Consider the following 20105-nt stretch of genomic DNA (forward strand, 5'->3'; position numbering starts at 1 on the left):
GACAGGCTTTCATTCAAGGAAAAACAACAGAACCTTCAGCCACTCAGAACATGGAGGAGATCAGGACAGCCCTACAGTGACAATGCAGAGGGTCAGCTGTGTGCAGCTGTAGGGGGATGTGACCCACAGCCCCCGTCCCCTCATCCTTATAGCCCTGTCCCTAGATATAGCTGTAAGATCTCCCCTTAGGAAAGAGGGTTGCTGCTGTTTATTTGGGGGTTTTTTTGCTCAATATATTTGGAAATTAAAGCTGCTGACCCCACATCTGGTTTTACTTCTGGAGCTCTTGAGAATGGGAGTGTTCCTCAATGCCTCAGATGGCAGAGGTGGGCAAGCGGAAGCATGGGTGAGTTAACTCCTTTTACTCCAATCCTGGAGGAGGGGAGATCCACTTCTGGAAGATGCTTAACCCAGAGTTTCTGACGTGAGTTCAGATTCCCTGCCCTCGCATCGAAGCTATCCTTGGAGGGAACCAGAAATTGCCAGGTTAGAAAGGAGGTTGGAAAAGAGCCATGAGAGGGCAGAAAGCTTATTAACACGTTATCCCCTCCTTTTAAAGCCAAGTTCCCCCAGAATTATAAAGTCCTTTTTATTAGTCAAAATCACAAACACCTTGATTAAAAGGATGGGATACACCACCCTCCGCAGAAAATGATACAGTTTATAGAAAACCTCCCCGCCCCCCACACACCCCAATTAAAAACTAGAAAAAAATCTGCCCTCCTTCCCTGTGATGTCATGGTAGGCTGACTCCTCCAGGAGCACTGCAACTCTGGAGTGGGCCAGCTCCCCGCAGCACCCTCCACTTCACCTTGGGGAGAGGAGGGATGCTGGTGGTCAAGGAGGTTAAAACATTAGTTCCAGTAATACCAGTTCCCAAACATGCACTTCCTTCCTTTCCCCCAAAGCCTGGAACCAAGGGGAAAGCTGGACATGTGTAAGCCCAGTCATAAGGAGCAAGTTGAGGAGGGAAAATACAGTCCAAGGAGGTTAGGAGAAGAATTCCAACATACCTCCTCCCTCCCCCCACTCAAAAAAAAAAAGGCAATTTGGGGTCTTTATCACAGCAAAAATAGTTCCCCTCAGACCTGAGAAAAAGACCAAGATGTCCAGTCTGGGGAAGGGGTACTGGGAAACTCAGAGCTCGTCTACCCTTGAACCTCCATTGACTTCATCTCCACGGCAATGGCTAAACTAGGTCCCTTTTCTTGGCCACCTGCACTGTCCAGAACTGGAGATGGAGAAATACAGGGCGAGGAGATCAGGAGGGCACCCCAGGCCCAGGGGTCCCCCCCAAGGTTCCCTCAGTCCTCGGGTGGGATGCGCAGGGCAGAATACACCATCACCCGACTGTCCTCCTGCCGTCGGCCTGCAGAGGGGAAGGGGGATGAGTCTTGGGCAGGGTGAGGGCAGAGCACTGACACATGGGGAGTCCTGGACAACAAGGGGAAGGGGGAGTCCCCAGATGGTGGGGATCAGTGCAGATTAAAACCCACCAGTCACCGACTGGCTGAGCCCAGACTGCTCCGGGTAAAGCCTAGAGACTAAAGGTCACACACGAGTGGACAAAGCAAGACCCTGAAGGTGGTGGAACAGACCGACGAGGAGACAGAGAATGCTGGGCAATGGACCGGGCTGGGGCTGGGCTCAGTCATGGGCAGTGGGCAGGCAGGTGGGATCTGTCAGGCGATCAGTCCAGGTAGTCAGTCCTTACACGAGAGACTGCGCTGGATACTTCGGAAGGACCCTCCAGCTGTGACGAAGGCCCACAGCCCCATGGAAACAGTGACTGCATAGATGGGCAGCAGGCTGGCCTCATACCAGGGGTTCAGGAATGTCTGGTGATGGGGGAAGAGTAGAAAAGAAATTAGATTCTCCCTCTAATCCCCATATTCCCATTGTGCCTTTGACCCAAACCTCCGCAGAGATCTCCCTCAAATCCCCCAGTCCTTCAGAGCACCAGTTAAGTATCTTGTGATTTCCAGCTCCCCCAAAGGTTTCTGCTATTCCTGTTCACCTCAGGCCATCTGCATTATGGTTTGATTAATCCATTCAAACTCCTCCCCAGAGAATCCCCAGAGCAGGATATACAATTGATGCTGAGGTGAGAGACGTCTCAAGACTCACCGTTCTGCCTCCTCTCAAGGCAGATTTTTAAACGTTAAGGATATATTTCCCCTCCATCCCACTCACCATTAAGTTCTTTTCTCTCTAACTCAGGCCCCTGTCCCCAACTCACCAGTCCCGATGTCAGTAGGTGACTCCCAACCACCAGGCCCAAAGCCCAGTACCGTCTCCTCTCACAGGCATCAAAGAACACAACTCCCCAAAAGGTATGGAGCAGGATAATGGCTGCTGTCAGAAAGGCTGCAGAGGGGGAGATGGGGATGAGATACATCCCTCGCCTTCTCCCAGCCTCCTGAGATGCTGAGCCAAAGAAGTCTCCCAGGCAGGGCCAGTAAATCAGGTCAGGGCTAAGGGATGGATGGGGCAGGAAGGCAAGAAAGAAAGTGGACCTTACCTGAAGTCAAGAAGTAATAGGGTGAGTCTCCGTGGATCCCAACCACACCTGGCCCAAGTGCATCAGCCAAAATATTGATAACAGAGAAGACACCACTGATGATACCGAAGGAAAGACCAGAAACTGGGGGGAGGGAGGGGTCTCATCAATGCCAGAGATCACTACAGCCTGACTGCCAGCGATCCCTCCCCATTCCCAGGCACAATTCCCCCGCCACCCTCTCTCCCTCCAGGCAACCTATCCTCGGAAGTCAGGTGTGAAGAAAAACAAGAAGCCACTTAGGACACGTGGATGTTTAGAGGATTTCCTGGGAGAGACAAGTGTCCAACTCCCTCCTCCAGTCCCTCTCCCTTGGCTCACCATAGGCCATCTGGCGGATGGAGATGGGTGATCTTCCGTCCTCACTCAGCGATGCTAACCCTTCATCTGCCTTCCTGGGGTGTGGTGGGGTGGGTGGGACAGGGGAAACATGAGGGAGGGCAGGAATCTCCTTTCCCTCTAATGTCTTCCCTTAGTGCTTCCTCGTCCAAACCACCACCCAGGGCTGCCCCATTTAGAGTTCAGTCCTCTGCCCTTCTCCCCTCCAGACCATCCCATCTTCTTACTTAAGCAGCTTGTAGTAGGCAAAACGGAACACTTCCTGTAGAAGGACGGAGACTGCAGCACCAAATATCAGAAGGCCATACTGGAGCCGGGCATCTGACCGGTCGGTCACATGGACCAAGATGAACCAGACCACAGAGGCCAAGAGCAGGGAGACCAGCCAGAAAAATGCCCTGAGGAAAGACAAGGGCAATCAGACAAGCAAGGGTAGAGGGCATCCTGAGAAATCAAAGAGGGTAAGCAATCAAGGCTGCAGCATAAAAAGCGGAAGTTAGACTTCCGGATGGCCAGGGAGACAGGGAGGAGATAGGATAGGTGTCTCCACCAAGGAAGTTTGTAGGGATCTGAATTCAGCGGAAGGCTGAGAAATCTGATTAAAGGGTCTGCAGAACTATGAAAGCCTGAGTATCGGAGCACAAGAGGGCGAGGTATCCATTCCTGGATACTCCCGTAGGGACGGGTGAGATCAGGACAGCCCCTTCACTAGTCTTGGCCCTGGGCCTCCTCTGACGTCGCCGGGAGGAGTATAGGAGGAATCTGTGCGATCCCTGCAAGGCGGAAACCAACTGCGGGAAAGGGCAAATCACTCAGATCCCTGACTCGACCCTTCCCAATCTTCACCTCCAACTTGTCTCCCCCTACTAAGGCTTCCCTTGGAGCGTCCCAGGTGGCTCAGTGGTAAAGAATCCGCCTGCTAATGCAGCAGACTCAGGAGACGCGATTTCCATCCCTGGGTAGGGAAGATTCCCTGAAGTAGTATCTTCAGTAAGGCAACCCACTCCAGTATTCTCGCCTGGAAAATCTCTTGGACAGAAAAGCCTGGCGGGCTACAGTCCGTAGGGTCGCAAAATAATCGGAGACCACTGAGCAGGAGCAAGACTCAGGTTCCCAGACTCGCCCCAGGTCCTCAAGCTCCTTTCGGATCTCACTCTTCGGCGTCCTTCCGCGTCTCCCCAACCCCCTAACTCACCCGGCGACCAAAATGATGACGCGAAGCGGGTCTCCAGCCACAGTGATCAAGAAAAGCGCAAAGGCCGGGCCGAAAGCGACGAAAGTGCATCCAAAAAACACTGCGGCCCCCATGGCTGGGCAGCTGGGGGCGGGGTGGAGACCCGGCCAAGAAAGGGGAAGGGGAGGAGTACGCCAGCTAGGGTGTCCGCGTCGGGTGGCGACGCGACCCCGTGAGGGGCGCGGTGCAATGTCACCCCCGGACCCCCGGGGAAGGCGGGGATACCGAAACCCCAGACACAAGTCCGCGCGACTTCCTCTACGGAAGCCGAGGAGGGAACAAACCCCTTTGCAGCCTCATGGCCACCTCCCATCTAATCCCCACCCCCTGGAGGCCAATGGAGGGAGAATCCGTGGGGGCGGAGCTGTGGAGGTGGGGCGTGGCTTCAAGGCCTGCTGGGAGTTGTAGTCCAGCTTTCCTTGCCCTGGACCTCGGACCTGGGAGTGGCTCCTGCCGGTTAAAGCAGTGGGCTGGGCCCGGGCCAGGTTCCTTGGTTCGGTTCGGTTCGGCCTTGGTCGCTGTTTCTTTTCGTTATTTTATGGGGCAGGGTGGTAGCAATCCTACCTTTTTTTGAAGAGCTGCAGAGGGGGAAGATCCTGTTAGAAACTAAAGAACAAATACAAAGAAATCACAGGATAGAGGGTGCCGGGAGATAGGGACGGGTATTGTTCTTACTTGAATGAGAGGAAATGAGCTGGAGATACTGCCCAAGAAATGAAGGTTACACTTAAAAGTAGATGCTCTTTGAACAGGCTAGTGTAGGAAACATACAATACACTGTCGCTAATGAAGCTTTCATCTGTAATGACAAGCGAATAAGAAAGAAGTAAAAGGAGCCTGGATAGCAAAGTTAGGTAGGTTAGAGGGGATTTTGAGTTAGAATTGGGAGTTAAGCTGTTCGTAAAAAGCAATTATAGCTGTGTAGTTGAAGGAAAACCATCCCCCTTCCCCCACACCACCAAAGTTACTCAGTTACCTTTATGTCATACTTCCTCTATTTATTTTATGAAAATGAACATCAGTGATGTCTTTTCCTCAGACTGGGGGAAGGGAAGGCACAAGGGATGCATTTTAGAGAGAAAGTTAAAGTGTAAGAGGGTACTGTAACTTCATTTGGCGACGAGTTGACTCACTGGAAAAGACTCTGATGCTGGGAAAGGTTGGGGGAGGGAGAAGGGGATGACAGAGAATGAGATGGCTGGATGGCATCACCGACTCTGTGGACATGAGTTTGAGTGAACTCCGGGAGTTAGTGATGGACAGGGAGGCCTGGTATGCTGTGATTCATGGGGTCGCAGAGAGGAGGACACGACTGAGCGACTGAACGGAACTGAACTGAGTGTTAGTCCTTAGGGAGAATGTTTTGGCAAAACAGTGCCAGGATGGGAAGGTGAGGGAAACTGGAACATTGCTTTTGAGAAAGTTATCAAAGTACCCCCAAAACACTATAAAAATTGCTCAAAGAGAGCCAGCCTTCCTTTCCTTCTGGAAATGATTTATGGCAATGCATAGATGTATATCCACATAAGAGTTTTACATTTTTTCTGGAAAATTCTGGAAAGGAGCTGAAGGAGTAGATTAAAGAGAATTACATGAGAACAAACCATGCAAATCTGCCCCCAATAAGGCTGAGAGGGTGGGAGCACCCTGGTCGGTGCTCAAGACTCTATATTGTCTTGCTTCTGAGCATAGCAATCCAGAAGAGATGGGGATAAGACATCATCTCTCCTCTGAGCTGTTATCACAGCATCTTCTGACTTAGGAACAGGCGCCAAACCTATCTTGTTCATTAGTGTTTCCACAGAGACTTGCATAGTGCCTGGCTCATAGTAGATGTTGAATAGATGTTTATTAACTCCCTTTTAAAAAAAAAAACAATTCTTTTCTTATTTCCTTGCCTCTGAACCCTAAATTGCCTGTCAGGCCTAGCACACTTGCCCAGCAAAATGTCACTAAATGTTTCCGCACTGAATGGAATGAAAATGGGAACTATAAAAGCAGAGAGAAGGATGAGATGAACTCCACCCCTGTAGGCTAGGAGGGAGGGAAGACACCAAAGGACTGAAAGGGGAGAAGAGGTGTGGCATCTTCCACAGGGAAAGAGCACCTGCTTCCTCCCTTCTCCCACCCTATGTGCAGAAACTTGAGAAAGAGGTGAGTTGAGGTCAGTACTTAGAGAGGAAGGAACTAGTCTTGACTGAAAGTCGGTGTTGTTTTTTTTTTAAAATCAGAATCGATGCAGCAGGTGCTTGTAGAGTCAGATGGTGATGCTGACACTGCTCCCATACTTCGTAGTCTGAGATAAGCAGAGGGAGGGGACTGTTCTCACTCTAGAAAAAATGCTTATCCCTGCCGCAGAATATTTTGACTGTGAAGAAAGAGACTGTGATGAAGCCTCAGGGAGAAGGGCAGTTCTGCAGAGGATAGTCAGTTAGGGACAGTGAGAGGGAGAGAGCTTTTTGTGAGGACTGGGAACAGGGAAGGAAAGTATGGGAGAGGAGAAGCTTCACGGTAAGCTGGGTTTTCTGTTGTGGTTTGGTTTGGTTTTTTGTTTGTGTGTTTTGTTTTTCAGAAAGTGGCAGCAGGTGGCCTGATTGGATCTGGTCTAGGGCCAGGGGGTCTCAGTGAACATGTTCTCATCAAAATTCACTCTGTCTGTCTAATCTGGGCCGCTGTGACTCAGGACTGCACCGGTAGTAGCTGATGGCCTAGCCAGGCAGCAAGTGGGCGGGGAGTTCCCCCCCCATGGGGGAAGAGTTGCTGCAGCTCCTTCGCTGCTTTGGAGGAGGGCAGAAGGCGGGGTAAGTTTGGTGGGAAACGCTGTAATTTCCTTTTTGCAAGGCACTAGAGCAGAATCCAGAATGGATGTCCTCTTTGTAGCCATTCTTGCTGTGCCACTCATCCTGGGTAAGTTCACGTCTCTCTCTGGGCTTTTGAGCCAGGTCTTCTAACCATAAATGGGGAGAAACCATAAGTGGTGGGAGAAAAGCAAATGAGGGCAGGAGGTGCAGTTCAGTAAGGGGGGACAACACTCTCCCATCGGTGTTAGATGTCAGGGGCAGAGGGAGGACCTGGAAATTAGAAACAGGAAACGGGGAGGAGAGCAGAGTCCTGTCAAAGAAGAGGCAGCTGGTGCAGATGGAGCCCCAGACATGGGGAGGTCCTAACAAGAGTGAACTCAGCTCGCCATCATCACAGAGTTGAGTGAGATGAGAAGGACTAAAGTGAGAGTGGACTGAGGCGGACTCCTTGAAGGTGGAGCAGTCTGAAACTATCGAGGGAAGCCAGGGTATCTTCTTTCCCAGAGAACTGGAGAAAAAGCCTTGTATTAGTAAAGACCCAGGAGGGTTGACCTTTAGAATACTGAGTACTGGCTGCCTTCAGTGACAGGGTCCCAGAAGTAGCTTGGCTTCTTCCCTCCTTTGTTCCCAGTCTTCCAGGTGCTCTCATTGTTTCCTTTTCCTCCAGAATGTTGTGTCACTGCTTGGGGTTAAGAGAGCACATTCAAGGAGTTTAGAAAACGATTAGCAGGAGGCCTAGAATTCCTGACCCAGTCCTGTCAAAGCCACATATTTTTAATCCTGGGTAGGAAGAAAAACGAATGCAGATGGATCATTTAGTCCATCTGATTCATCTGAAAAAAGCGGGTGTTAACTGTGTTGTTCAGAGATATCCTGCTAGTTAGCATTGAAATGAGAACTAAAGCCCAAGTCCAAAAGCCTAAGGCCGTGTGTATTAGTTAATTGTGAGGGACACTGGTAAGAAGAGATCTCGCACAAATACAGTAGGTCTGAAGCATAATATGAGGAGTAGATTTGGAGGTCTTAATTTCTGGTGTCTTCCTGCTTCCTACGTTTTTAAGGCTTAGTTTGGGTTCTAGTATGTGAAGGGACCCATTTTCAGTTCTGGGGATTCACGGATTGAAAGGGCACAGAGTAACAGGCCTTGTCAGCCTTAAGGAGCCCAGAAGACTGAGAAGGGTTTAGAGGTACAGAGGCAGGGAGATAATAGAGGGGAGGCAGAAACAAAGAATACTGATAGAGCTGAGGTCAACATCTGGTGTCCTTGTATTGCTAAGGCTTTCCAGATGCCCCTTGACCTCTAGTCCTTGTCCTAGGACAAGAATATGAGGACGGAGAAGAACTGGAAGAGGATGACTATTATCAGGTGATCTATTATTACACAGTCACCCCCAGCTATGGTGAGTACATATAAGGTTCTGATCCTTCACAGGCAGGAGAGAGGTTTGGGAGCTACTCAGTTCTGAGACTCTGACTTCCTTTTGCAATGGCATAACTAGATTAGAGAGAAATTTGGCTCTGAGCTAAAGCCATCAAACTCATGATGTTATTTCTCAAACTAGTGATCCTTTAGAAACTGGTTGAAATAACTTGAAAAATTTCAAATCTGTGCATGATTTTAGATATCAGGCTGAAAATATAAATGCATACACATTCACAAACATTTTTAACATTAGAGTTTGTTGTGTTCATGTGCTTAGTCCCTCAGTCATGTCTGACTCTTTGCGACCCCATGGACTTTAGCCCATCAGGCTCCTCTGTCCATGGAATTTTCCAGGCAAGAATACTAGACCTGGTTGCCATTTCCTACTCCAGGGTATCCTCCTGTCCCAGGGATTGAACCCAAGTCTCCTGCATCTCCTGCATTGGCAGGTGGATTCTTTACCACTATGCCATCTGGGAAGCCCTTAAAGTTTGTGGAATTATATTATACCAGTTAATTTTATAACTTGAGCAAATTGAAGTATTCTGAACAATTTCTTCCTCTTCTCTTTTCCAGATCTAGTGCTACCTTTCTGATTTGTAACTACTTATTTTTTGTCTCCTCCCCAGATGACTTTGGTGTGAACTTCACTGTTGATTACTCTATGTTTGAGTCAGAGAACACAGTGGTGAGTGACATCTACATGATCCTCTAGGAGGATCAGGATAGGTAGCAGTTAAAAAGAAACTAGACATTGTTGAAATGTAAATAATGAACAGGAACAAAAATTAGTTAGGTGAAGTGAAATTAGGTAGTGAATCTGAAACAAATTTGTCAATCACAGCTGGGGATGAAGCCAGAATGCAGTAGGTTTGCTAAGACACTGAAAGGGAGGAACAGTCCTCAAATCAAGGGAGCTGATGAATGGGCTGGGTACACAATCCATGCAAACATGAAGTAGGAAAGATCCCTGAGTGTAAGTATTGGATGAGGGGTTTGAGGGGAGAAGAGGTGGTGAAGTAAAAAAGAAATCTAAACAGAGAGTCTATGAGGCAATCTATGATGTTGAACGGAGGCAATGATAACTCTGTTTCCTAATCCCTACTGAGGGCAGAACAGGTTGGATGAGAAGGTAATCGAAGCACCAGAGACTACCATTAGTTATGAAACAGACCACGCTGACCATCAGAAGCCTGTAACAGAGAAACCAATGACAATGGAACCAGTGAGTGGACTGGGGATAAGGGGGGAGAGAGACAGACATCCCTTACCCTGGATGGATCCCCAGACTGGTGATGTGGAGCAGAAGGAAGCTTTGGTGGATGGGGGAACCAAATCACTAGTACTACAACACAGGTGTTCATCTCAGATTGGCCATCATTTCTTTCACTGAGATTTAATACTAACCCTGTATACAGAACACAGGGAAGAGTTGTGCAGTTAAATTTCAGTTGAACAGTATTTAATGTGTTTACATACATATACAGAGCCTAGCACTCTGTCATGTCCAACTCTGAGATTTCGTGGACTATAACCTGCCAGGCTCCTCTGTCCATGGAATTTTCCATGCAAGAAATACTGGAATGGGTTGCCATTTCCTTCTCCAGGGATCTTCCCAACCCAGGGATTGAACCTGTGTCTCTTGTGCCTCCTGCATTAGCAGGCAGATTCTTTACCACTTGGTCACCATGTTTTTGTAACCTATGCCTAAAGTTGCTAAAGATGTTGCCGGTAATGAAAAAGAAATCTATGATGTTATTGTCCTCAAATGATTCATGAACTCAAGTTTACACTTATGAAACATTTGGAACAAAATGAAAAGGTATTTAAGTGTTAAATTGCATATAAATTTAACAGCATACAACAAACAATTTCTTTAGGCAGTGGAAGGAGAGAAATTAGTACAGGTTGATGTTGTCTGGAAGACTCTCAGAAGATGACTGTGGTTGAGATACTTCTTTGAAGAATAGGTGAGCTTTTGATTGGCAGTAAGTTATAAAAGGGTGAGAGCAATTCGAAAGAAGATTAGTTCTTCCAAGAGTGAAAGAGCTGCACAGACAAGGAGGATAGAACAAGAAGGGTATATTTAGTGGTTTAGGTATGATTGAAGGAGATGGTATATGAAAAGGAATAGTAGGAAATTAACAAATAAAATGTTCGAGGCTACATGTCTTTGCTTGGGAATTTCATATATGGGCACACAGGGCCAAATTACAGAGTCTGAAGTGTCAAGGTAAATTTCAGACTTATATAAACAGTCTGGGGCCTGGTATGTTCTCCTGTGTGCTAAATGCATGATGAAAGTGGTATTTCTGAAAAATGATTTATCTGGTCGTATGAAGGATGCAATGGACTGGAGATAAATTAATGAGATTTGCATCCATTAAAGGTCTGGATGAGGGAAGTGGCATTTTGTTTGTTTATTTATTCTTGGCTGTGCTGAGTTTTCACTGCTGCCAGGGCTTCTCCTTGCAGTGGCTCCCCTTGTTGTGGAGCACAGGCTCTAGGGTGAGCAGGCTTCAGTAGTTGCAGCTCCTGGGCTCCTGAGCACAGGCTCAATTGTTGTGGCCCACAGGCATAGTTGCTCCAAGGCATGTGGGATCTTCCCGGATCAGGGATTGAACCCACGTCTCCTGCATTGACAGGTGGATTCTTTGCCACTGAGCCATCAGGAAAGCCCCAGAAGTGGCATTTTTAATGGAGCGGAGAAATGCCTTGCTCCAGTGAGAATTTCATATGGGCAATAAATAAGAGGAGAGTTAAAATAACTTGAGTTTTTAAAATAACTTTAAGTTTTAAATATGGGCATCTGGGAAAATGGTTGACTGAAATGGGAACTGTGATCAGAGATCACAGTGATCAGTGATTTAGGGGAGAAGTTATAAATTTGGTATTGGCCAAGTTGAATTTATGGTCACAGCCTGTGCTGCTGCTGCTAAGTTACTTCAGTCGTGTCCGACTCTGTGCGACCCCATAGATGGCAGCCCACCAGGCTCCCCCGTCCCTGGGATTCTCCAGGTAAGAACACTGGAGTGGGTTGCCATTTCATTCTCCAATGCATGAAAGTGAAAAGTGAAAGTGAAGTCGCTCAGTTGTGTCCGACTCCTTCTCCGCACAGCCTACGAGGGAGTCCTAAAGGTAGCTGAATTAAATCCATGCTCCAGTTCTAAGTGCAAAGTTATGAATGCAGACAAACTCAGTAGATCCAGTATTTACAGAATACGGAAAGGCCAGTGACCGTGCCTTTAGTTAGTAGAAGAGGAAATCAACCAAAGAAAAGGAAACAAATTGACTGGAGAGGGGGATAGATAGCCAAATTTGTAGTATAGAGTCTAGAAGAGAAAGTTTAATATAATCAGTCAAAAGCTACCAATAGGCCAAGGAGAAGGAGGTCATTGATAACCACAGAGAAAGCTGTTTCAATTGAGTGGTTGTACCAAAAGCTACTTTCTGTGGCATTAGAGAGGGAATACATTGTGAGGAAGTGGAGGGAGAGGATAGACCAAATAGCTGATAAATTTGGTAATGAAAACAGAAGCAGAGGACTTCCTTGAAAGTCCAGCAGTTAAGACTCTATGCTTCCAATGCAGGGGCATGTGTTCAATCCATGGCTGGGGAACTAAGATCCCCCATGCCCCGAGGTGAGGCCAAAGAGAGAGAAAGAGAGGAGCAACAGTTACAAAGGGCCACAGCACCAAAGTGCAGTCTGAATATAGTTGTACATAGATGGGAGGAATCGGTAGGAATGGAAAGCTGATGACTGACAAGGACAGATAAATATTTTAAAGTATATAGTAGGCTCCCTTTCAGAGGAAGAAATGGCAACCCACTCCAGTATTCTTGCCTGAAGAGTCCTGTGGACACAGGAGCCTGGTGGGCTGCCGTCTATGGGGTCGCACAGAGTTGGACACGACTGAAGCAACTTAGTATGCATGCATGCATTGGAGAAGGAAATGGCAACCCACTCCAGTATTCTTGAGGGGAGAATCTCAGGGATGGAGGAGCCTGGTGGGCTGCTGTCTATGGGGTCGCACAGGGTCGGACATGACTGAAGTGACTTAGCAGCAACAGCAGGCTCCCTTTAGATTGTAAATTCTGTGAGGATAGGACCAATGTCTTAATCATATTTATATCCCCCTATGCGGGCTTCCCCAATAGCTCAGCGATAAAGAATCTGCCTGCAGTGCAGGAGCCACAGGAGACCCAGGCTCGACACCTGGGACAGGAAGATCCCCTGCAGAAGGGTACAGCAACCCATTCCAGTATTCTTGCCTGGAAAATCCCATGGACAGAAGAGCCTGGTGGGCTACAGTTTATAGGGTCTCAAAGAGTTAGACCCAACTGAAGCGACTTGCCACACATGGCACCTGTGTCTGAACCTGGTGTCTCAGACAGTAAAGAATCTGCCTGCAATGCAAGAGACCCAGGTTCAATCCCTGGGTCAGGAAGATCCCATGGAGAAGGGAATAATTATCCACTCTAGTATTCTTGAAAATTCCATGGACAGAGGAGCTTGGCGGGCTATAGTCTATGGGGTTGCATAGAGTCGGACACGACTGAGTGACTAATATGGCACCTAGTACAGTGACTAGCACAGAGTCATGTGCATAGGTTAAGAAACAAAAAACATGTCACTGAATTGAGTCAGGCCTCCCTAGTATGGTCAGGAATGGCTGAAAGGCACAGAGGAAAGGACTTCTTATAGTGATGGGGAGGAGGGCTGGATCTTTCTCTAAGCTCAGAGCAAAGAAGACAAGTTGGTGTAAAGAGATGGTTATCTTTCCAGATTGGGAGCTGGGTGGTAGGAAGGATGCTACTAGCCTATTATGAGGGGATGTCTGTATTTTAGCAGAGTCCAGATCTGAATGATGCTGTATCCGGTCTGCAGAGTCGTGGTTCACTCCTTCTGTCCTGGGCCCTCATTCAGGGGGGGATATATTTCCTGTAAAAGGTAAGAGTGCAGCCACTGGCCTTGGGGGAGTTGTGAAGTTTTACCAGTATCTCCAGCTAGTGTTCCCAGACTGGTCAGTTCTCAGTTGCTTAAAGGAAGAGGGATCACATTTAGAAAAAGCTTATCTAACTTTAAGGAGGTTTAGGAGATGTTGAGGCAAAGGCCTTTGTAATAAGAGTCATTACTTTTTCTGAACTGGGATGATTTCAGGACCTCCTAGAGCAGAAGCAGGTGGAAGGGACAAGAAACTTCTCCAGGTTTCCAGTCTGCCTTGAGGAATCAGAGCTGGTTTCAGCCTGGGCTGGTTTAAGGTTCTTCAGGTGCCAGAGGGCAAAATGGGAGGGGCCCTGCAACCTGACAGAGTTGAGAGGCTGAAGTTCAGAAGCGGGGGCAGGAATGGTTCCCTAATGTAGGGGAGAGACAGTGGGGGAAAGGAAGAGGGAAAAGAAACTTGAATTATAAGGAAGGAATTTAATTTGGTAACCACAATAAGAGGCATGAAGAAGTTTAGCAGAAGGAAGGAATGAAGGAGGGGACACATCTAACAGATGTCATGAGGAAATCTAGCTCAAAATATAAAATCCAGGCAGTTTCCATAGAGGTGGGAGAGCGTGAAAGGTTTCTTGAGTCCCCTAACCCTGATTTTCCGCAAACCGCCTCCTCCCCGCCTTTTTTTTTAGAAGGAAGACTCGTTGATGGGGATCTGCGAAGAGGAGAGTGGAAGATTAAATAAATAAATGAAGTAATCTGGTTACTCTCTACTCCTTTATGAGGGCCGGTTCTAAAGCCACATCACGGAAGAGAGCGCCAGGATATGTGCGAAGGGTGGATTAGAAACGGAGTTAGGTGACAGTAGATTTAGAGGGAATTCTTAGGAATTATTATGGGGAGGGCGGTGGAACTGAAATTTTGGGAAGAACAGAGAAAAGCGCCCACAAACAGGTTTATTCACAGCCTATAATTCCCTCTAATTCTACCATTTACCTTATCATATACAGTATTGAAACAATATGCTTGGAGAAAGTTGAAGTAGAACCCTTTTATCCTTTTTATAAAATAAGCACATTGTTAAACAAACGTAAAGCAGAGACATTACTTTGCCAGCAAAGGTCCATCTAGGCAAGGCTATGGTTTTTCCCATGGTCATGTATGGATGTGAGAGTTGGACTGTGAAGAAAGCTGATCGCCGAAGAATTGATGCTTTTGAACTGTGGTGCTGGAGAAGACTGTTGAGAGTCCCTTGGACTGCGAGGAGATCCAACCAGTCCATTCTAAAGGAGATCAATCCTGGGTGTTCACTGGAAGGACTGATGCTAAAGCTGAAACTCCAATACTTTGGCCACCTCATGCGAAGAGTTGACTCACTGGAAAAGACTCTGATGCTGGGAGGGATTGGGGGCAGAAGGAGAAGGGGACGACAGAGAATGAGATGGCTGGATGGCATCACCGACTCGATGGACATGAGTTTGAGTGAACTCCGGGAGTTGGTGATGGACAGGGAGGCCTGACGTGCTGTGATTCATTGGGTCGCAAAGAGTCGGTCACGACTGAGCGACTGAACTGAAACCATCAAAAGCTACTTAGAATAGATTTAAAAAATTCACACCCTCTTCTTACTCTCCCCACCCCTACCCCCGCCTCTAAATATGTACCTTTTTCAGTTAGTAATTAGGGCATGCGAGGACAAACTTGAATTTTTTTTTCCCCTTTATCCTTAAGACCCTAATCAGAACTAGGCTGCCCCCTTGCGGTCTCTTCAATGTTATAGCTTTAATCAGCCCACAATCCCTGAGTCCCGTCCCCTTCTCTCCACAGTGCTCTCAATACTGCAAGGGGAGTTCCCTAGTTGCTTAGTGGTTAGAACTCCGAGCTTTCACTGCTGTTGCCCGCGTTCAGCCCCTGGCTGGGGAACTGAGATCCTGCAAGCCTCCTGGTGGTGCAGCAAAGGAAAAAAAAAAAAAAGACTGCAAGGGTCAGTGAATAGTAAACTCCGGACTTTGCCACCCTCCCTTCTTCAAATCATCTCCAGAGGACCAATGAAGAAACTAAAGCTGAACAAAGGCATAATCCAGGAAATAGAGACCTACCCGCCTCCCCATTCCTTGTGCTAAGTAAAATAGAATTAAGGGCACAGGGTCTGAGGAACCCGGGTAGAAGTCAGGAACAAGCCGGCTGGGCTTTGACCTCTAGATTGATGGCGGGCTGGCATCTGAGCTGGTAACGTGCGTGGCGGGTTATGTAAGGAAAGGGCTGGAGGAGCCGCCCCAGTGGGAGCCGGAGAGAGGACGCGGTGTTCTCGGCAGGAGTCCCCACCCTCCTCACCCAACAGGGCAGGAGGCACCCAACTTGTAGGATAAGGAGGAGGAGGGGAGAGTGAAACAGAGACCGGGGAGTCACGAGGGCTGGGCCGCGGAGAGCGGAGGGGGGAGGAGGACACACAGTGGCACACGTCCCTGCTCTCACGCACGTTGCAGACGCAAGTCGCCGACGGGTTCCACGTGCTGCGCTTGTGAGCGGAGGCGCTGACGGAGGGGGCACAGGGGTCGGTTACCAAGGAAGGGCCAAGAGGCCCACAGCGTGAGGCTCGCACCGCAGACCACACTGCTCGTCTGCACGCTCCAGCCGCGCGGCTTCAGCGCACCAACATCCTATTTAAGGCCATGGGCTCCGCCCTTTTCCTCCCCTCCCTTCTTTTCCACTTTTTTTCCATCCTCCGCCTTTTCTCCTCACCGGGTCCTCCTTGCTAGCCGCATGTAGGGGCGGGGCACAGAATACTTAACCATCCAACCAATCGTCCCCTGACAGCCGCTTTATTGGCCGAACCCCTGTTTGCTGTAGCAAATGGGATGTGAACTTCAATAACGAGAGTCACGTGTCACCGGCTACCCAACCAATGAGGGTGCCAGGTCTGTGCTAGCAGGGGGAAGGCACGTGCGGAGCTGCACGTGTCCCGGAGGGGGGAAGGGGCGGGACCCAGTGGGAGGGAGCCGGAGGTGGGTAGCTGAGACTCGGGAGTCTTGAGTAGGAGCTGCAGACAGCCTGAGCTGAGCCGACTGACAGGTGAAGAGACTGAGGCGCCAGGGAGCGATCCTCGCGGGAGGACCAGACCCGGTGGGAGTGGGCGTAGGAACTCGTTACAGATATTGGTATTGCAAGGATTCGCATCACGTGGCAGGTGCGACTGGAAATGGTCCGGCGCAGGGATAGCGATCAGAAAGGTTGGGAAGAGGCGGGAGTTTCCTACAGGGTCCCTAGGTGGGTTCAAGTGCAGCAGATTTCCGGCTTGCTGGTGGAGTGAGCTCAGGTAGAGAGGCTCGCTACGGGGTCAGGATGAGGCCAGAAAGGCGAACCGGAGAAAGGGGTCATATCATGTCATTTACTCTGAACGGAGGGAAGAAAGAACAGTCTGTGTCAGACTAAGAGCTGCTCCGCAGAGGGCACAAAGGTAATCCAGGTTCTTAATGGAGGGGGGGGAGGCAGGGAAGATGACTTTTTCTATTGAGCCCGAGAGAGGATTAATATCGGGAAGGGAGAGGAGAGATGTTATTATCGTATACAGTACACCCTAGTCTCTCAGTCCATTTCCCAGTCCTCAGATTCTGGTTTCAGACTCCCTCGCTTTGCGTTTCAGTTGCAGGTCCCGATCTTTGGGTACTCCGGGAGCTGCTCTCCAGACCCTGCTTCTGAACCTATGGATTCTCCATCTAGCGTTTCTTCCTATTCTTCCTACTCTCTTTCGTCCTCTTTTTCCACCTCCCCAGTGAACAGTGACTTTGGCTCCCCCTCCGATAGTGAGGGGGAGGACAAGTGGGCTCATGGCCCCAAGCCAGACACTGTTGGGCGGAAGGAAGGTTCTCGGCCCAGCCCTGGTCCTATCCGCTGCAGGCAACGACCCAAGGTTTCCAGTAACCAACATGTAGCATCTCACTCGGAACAGCGGGGCTTGACTTCTTCTATGTCAGGATCTGGGGTCAAAAGATCAAGAGATGGTGAATTGGAGACCTGTATAAACATCCAGGGTTGTACCACAGAAGGAGACCTGCTCTTTGCTCAGAAGGTAAGAGAAAGCTGGGAAAAGGAGATGGGACCAGAGTGGCTTAGTATTCATTTGGTTGATAAGGACCCCACAAGGAGAGCATTGGCTCCCAGGTCGGATGGAAAAATAAGTACTGGTGTGGGCAATTCTTGGTCTTCTCATACCATTTGTCCTGTTTTCCTACAGTGTAAAGAGCTCCAAGGATTCATACCCCCTCTCACAGACCTACTGAAGGGGCTGAAAATGGGTCGATTTGAGAGAGGTAATTATCTGATTAGTTGCGGTCATTTGAGCTAGGTTCATATCTCTGTCTCTGTCTCTCTCCACATGTGTTTAACTGTGTATTTCTCTTAAGTCTTTGGGGCCTAGATGATTCCGGTTTTCTCCTGTGACAATTTCTTTAGGTGAATCGATTTTAACTCCCTTCTGTCTTTCCTTTCACTCACTAAATTGTTGAATCTCAATCCTTGATCTCGTCTTCTCTCTCCTAACCCCAGGATTGAGCACTTTCCAGCAGAGCGTGGCAATGGACAGGATCCAGCGTATCTTAGGAGTTTTGAAAAAGCCACAGATGGGGTAAGTCCCCTTTGCTTTTTTTCTCTTCATAAAGTGCCGTTTCCAATCCTGTTCTGTTGCTTTTTTCACACCTAATGGCCTTTTTTTTAACTTTGCCTCACAGAGAGCGTTATCTAGGAACTCTGTTACAGGTGGAAGGAATGTTAAAGACTTGGTTTCCTCATATAGCTGCCCAGAAGTCATCATTGGGTAGTAGCAGGCACCAGCTGACCAAGGTGAGAACTTATTATCTGAGAAAAAGGTGGGGAAATAACCAAAGAAATGAAGTGTACATACAGAAAGGGGCTCCCTCTCCCATTTTCTTCCAGGTCTTTTCATCTTTTCAGTTTCTTTTCAAGGAAGAGAATGCCTAGATTCCTTCATCGTCTGATTTCTAGATGTTTTTTGGTTCTGTTTTGTTTGGGTCATTTATAAGAATTCTATGGAGTTTAACCCCATACCGCATCTTGTAGCTTATTTGCTTTCTGTGTAGATACAGAAGACTTTTTACCTGGCCACATGAATCATGCAGGAAGATTCCACAGCTTGTCTATGAAAATCTTTTCTCCTCTGCTGCCCCTAAATCACTTTTCCTCTCCTTTTTACTCCTACCCAAGGATCCTTGTATCCCTCAGGAAGCATGGGTTTTGAGGAATGGTCGCAGTTCTTAAGGAACTAAACATAGAAAATTAGAACTTAAAATACAGAAATTGAAAAATGATGATTCCAATTAAAAACTTTAGAAAGACGTTTTAAAACGAATTTGTTTATAAAGCGTGAAAATTTGTGAGACTGTTAGTTTTATTTTGTATATGTCTGAATTGTTGTTTAGTTGCTAAGTCATGTCTAGACTGTAGCCGGCCAAACTCCTCTGTCCATGGGTTTCCCAGGCAAGAATACTAGACTCGGTTGCCGTTTCCTTCTCCAGGGCATCTTCCCAATCCAGGGATCAAACCTGCATCTCCTGCATTGGCAGGCGGATTCTCTACCACTGAGCCACCAGGGAAGCCCTTATATGTCTGAATAGCCAGTGCTATATAGTGTGTGGTATATACAGTAAGCCTTCAAGAATTCAGTTACTAAAACTTTTACTTAATCATGGCCTGGCAGGAAATTATCTATTGCCTAAAGCAAGGTATGTTAGCATTACAGAGTTCCCAAGGAAAACCAAGGTTTAAGCAGCCAGGTGGAATTAATCTGAAAGCTTTCTCACATAATTTTTTCTCTTTTCTTCCCCTTCCGTAGTATTTTCCAAGCCACCACAGTTATCCTTCTGGTTCCTCTCCTGCACCTTCCATGGAAAAGATGGACCAGACACAGCTGGGACAGCTAGTATTAAAACCAAAGCAGCCTTGGCACCTCACCAGATGGCCAGCTATGAACCTCACTTGGATCCACACGACTCCAATTTGCAATCCCCCTCTCAGTTCCCCAGGTACCACCTCCTTTAGCCATGGTCCTTTAGGCACTGGAACCAGCATTGGTGTCATCCTTTTCCTCCAGCATGGAGTACAGCCCTTGACTCACTCAGCCCCAACCACTCCAGTTCCATCTACGACAGCATCTCCTGTCATCCCTGGTAATCATCAGAAACTATCTGCAGAGGGGTCTCATGATCGCAATTTGCCAGTAACTCTGCCATCAAACTGTAGCTGTGCCCTTTCCCCTCCTGGTCTACCCACCTTGACCAGAGAGATGACCACAGGACACCTGGAACAGATGAGAAGCCATCCTCTAGTTGCTCCTGCTGTCCATCCTCTCAACCCCTAATCCAAGACCTGAGACTGTAGTTTCTAATTTGTGTAAATATATGTCTCTCTATTTTTTTTTTACTTTTAATGTGTGCGTTTGTGTTGAAGAAAGAGAAATTCTTTATGATTAAATACATTTTATACCTAAAGAGTTTACTCACTGGGGGAAATTGAAACCTTTGCCTCAAATACCAATGTTTCTCCTCTGACCTGAAGAAAAGAAAGGGGAGGGAAATGTTTGTGAACCCAAGCTCCACCAAATTAGACGTCTGGATGAGACAATATACGTCCTGCGGGAGAGGGAAAGGGACTCTCTGCTGCTAAATTCCTAGGAAACACGTTTGGGACAGTTAGGGGTTCAAAGCTAGGTCTGTTTTTTCATTCAGGCTCAGAGACTAGTACCTTTCCCTTTGTGTCTGTCATGCTTGTAACCTTCCAGCTGGTCCAGAATAGCA

General features: G+C 48.0%; 3 protein-coding genes across 9 annotated transcripts; 2 read left to right on the top strand and 1 right to left on the bottom strand.

The window, feature by feature from the left end:
• Window positions 1-319: 319 nt before the first annotated feature.
• On the bottom strand, window positions 320-4423 carry APH1A (aph-1A gamma-secretase subunit). Of its 2 annotated transcripts, none has more exons than XM_088835726.1 (7): window positions 4095-4423; window positions 3127-3297; window positions 2882-2955; window positions 2522-2644; window positions 2240-2367; window positions 1715-1838; window positions 320-456 (listed from the first exon to the last, which is right to left on the bottom strand). In XM_088835726.1, the coding sequence occupies exons 1-7, from the start codon at window positions 4205-4207 to the stop codon at window positions 431-433; spliced, it is 759 nt and encodes a 252-aa protein (XP_088691852.1). In that variant the 5' UTR covers window positions 4208-4423; the 3' UTR covers window positions 320-430. The 2 variants fall into 2 exon arrangements, with proteins under 2 accessions (XP_088691852.1, XP_055259112.1); XM_055403137.2 differs by lacking the exon at window positions 320-456 and adding an exon at window positions 1157-1369.
• A 2070-nt stretch (window positions 4424-6493) lies between these two features.
• C4H1orf54 (chromosome 4 C1orf54 homolog) lies at window positions 6494-14059 on the top strand. Of its 4 annotated transcripts, none has more exons than XM_055403352.2 (7): window positions 6499-6644; window positions 6975-7040; window positions 8251-8334; window positions 8987-9045; window positions 9472-9582; window positions 13210-13308; window positions 13989-14059. In XM_055403352.2, exons 1-6 carry the CDS (start codon window positions 6623-6625, stop codon window positions 13303-13305), a joined length of 438 nt encoding a protein of 145 aa, XP_055259327.1. In that variant the 5' UTR covers window positions 6499-6622; the 3' UTR covers window positions 13306-13308; window positions 13989-14059. The 4 variants fall into 4 exon arrangements, with proteins under 4 accessions (XP_055259329.1, XP_055259327.1, XP_055259326.1 ...); XM_055403351.2 differs by having other exon boundaries at window positions 6502-6644; window positions 13207-13308; XM_055403354.2 differs by lacking the exon at window positions 6975-7040 and having other exon boundaries at window positions 6494-6644; window positions 13207-13308.
• A 2232-nt stretch (window positions 14060-16291) lies between these two features.
• CIART (circadian associated repressor of transcription) lies at window positions 16292-19731 on the top strand. 3 transcript variants are annotated; one of them, XM_055402825.1, is made up of 6 exons: window positions 16292-16368; window positions 16940-17365; window positions 17531-17606; window positions 17842-17920; window positions 18024-18135; window positions 19145-19731. In XM_055402825.1, exons 2-6 carry the CDS (start codon window positions 17000-17002, stop codon window positions 19667-19669), a joined length of 1158 nt encoding a protein of 385 aa, XP_055258800.1. In that variant the 5' UTR covers window positions 16292-16368; window positions 16940-16999; the 3' UTR covers window positions 19670-19731. The 3 variants fall into 3 exon arrangements, with proteins under 3 accessions (XP_055258800.1, XP_055258799.1, XP_055258798.1); XM_055402824.2 differs by having other exon boundaries at window positions 16297-16753; XM_055402823.2 differs by having other exon boundaries at window positions 16297-16483.
• The last annotated feature ends 374 nt before the right edge of the window (window positions 19732-20105 follow it).

Source organism: Moschus berezovskii, chromosome 4 (assembly GCF_049115385.1).
Source record: "Moschus berezovskii isolate FMDL1 chromosome 4, NW_MosBer_1.0, whole genome shotgun sequence".
NCBI classification, from domain to species: Eukaryota; Metazoa; Chordata; class Mammalia; order Artiodactyla; family Moschidae; genus Moschus; species Moschus berezovskii.

What these genes read in the sequence shown, in the direction of transcription:
- C4H1orf54 (XM_055403351.2), top strand. Translation starts at nt 6,623, where the DNA reads ATGGGAGAGGAGAAGCTTCACG. An exon ending in CACAGTCACCCCCAGCTATG is followed by an intron (nt 8,335 to 8,986) that starts GTGAGTACATAT and finishes TCTCCTCCCCAG; the next exon opens with ATGACTTTGGTGTGAACTTC. An exon ending in TTGAGTCAGAGAACACAGTG is followed by an intron (nt 9,046 to 9,471) that starts GTGAGTGACATC and finishes TACTGAGGGCAG; the next exon opens with AACAGGTTGGATGAGAAGGT.
- CIART (XM_055402825.1), top strand. Translation starts at nt 17,000, where the DNA reads ATGGATTCTCCATCTAGCGTTTCTTCCTATTCTTCCTACTCTCTTTCG. An exon ending in ACCTGCTCTTTGCTCAGAAG is followed by an intron (nt 17,366 to 17,530) that starts GTAAGAGAAAGC and finishes GTTTTCCTACAG; the next exon opens with TGTAAAGAGCTCCAAGGATT. An exon ending in TTGAAAAAGCCACAGATGGG is followed by an intron (nt 17,921 to 18,023) that starts GTAAGTCCCCTT and finishes TTTGCCTCACAG; the next exon opens with AGAGCGTTATCTAGGAACTC.
- APH1A (XM_055403137.2), bottom strand. Translation starts at nt 4,207, where the DNA reads ATGGGGGCCGCAGTGTTTTTTGGATGCACTTTCGTCGCTTTCGGCCCG. An exon ending in GTCATCATTTTGGTCGCCGG is followed by an intron (nt 3,298 to 4,094) that starts GTGAGTTAGGGG and finishes GTCTTTCCTCAG; the next exon opens with GGCATTTTTCTGGCTGGTCT. An exon ending in ACCTACTGACATCGGGACTG is followed by an intron (nt 1,839 to 2,239) that starts GTGAGTTGGGGA and finishes CCCCATCACCAG; the next exon opens with ACATTCCTGAACCCCTGGTA.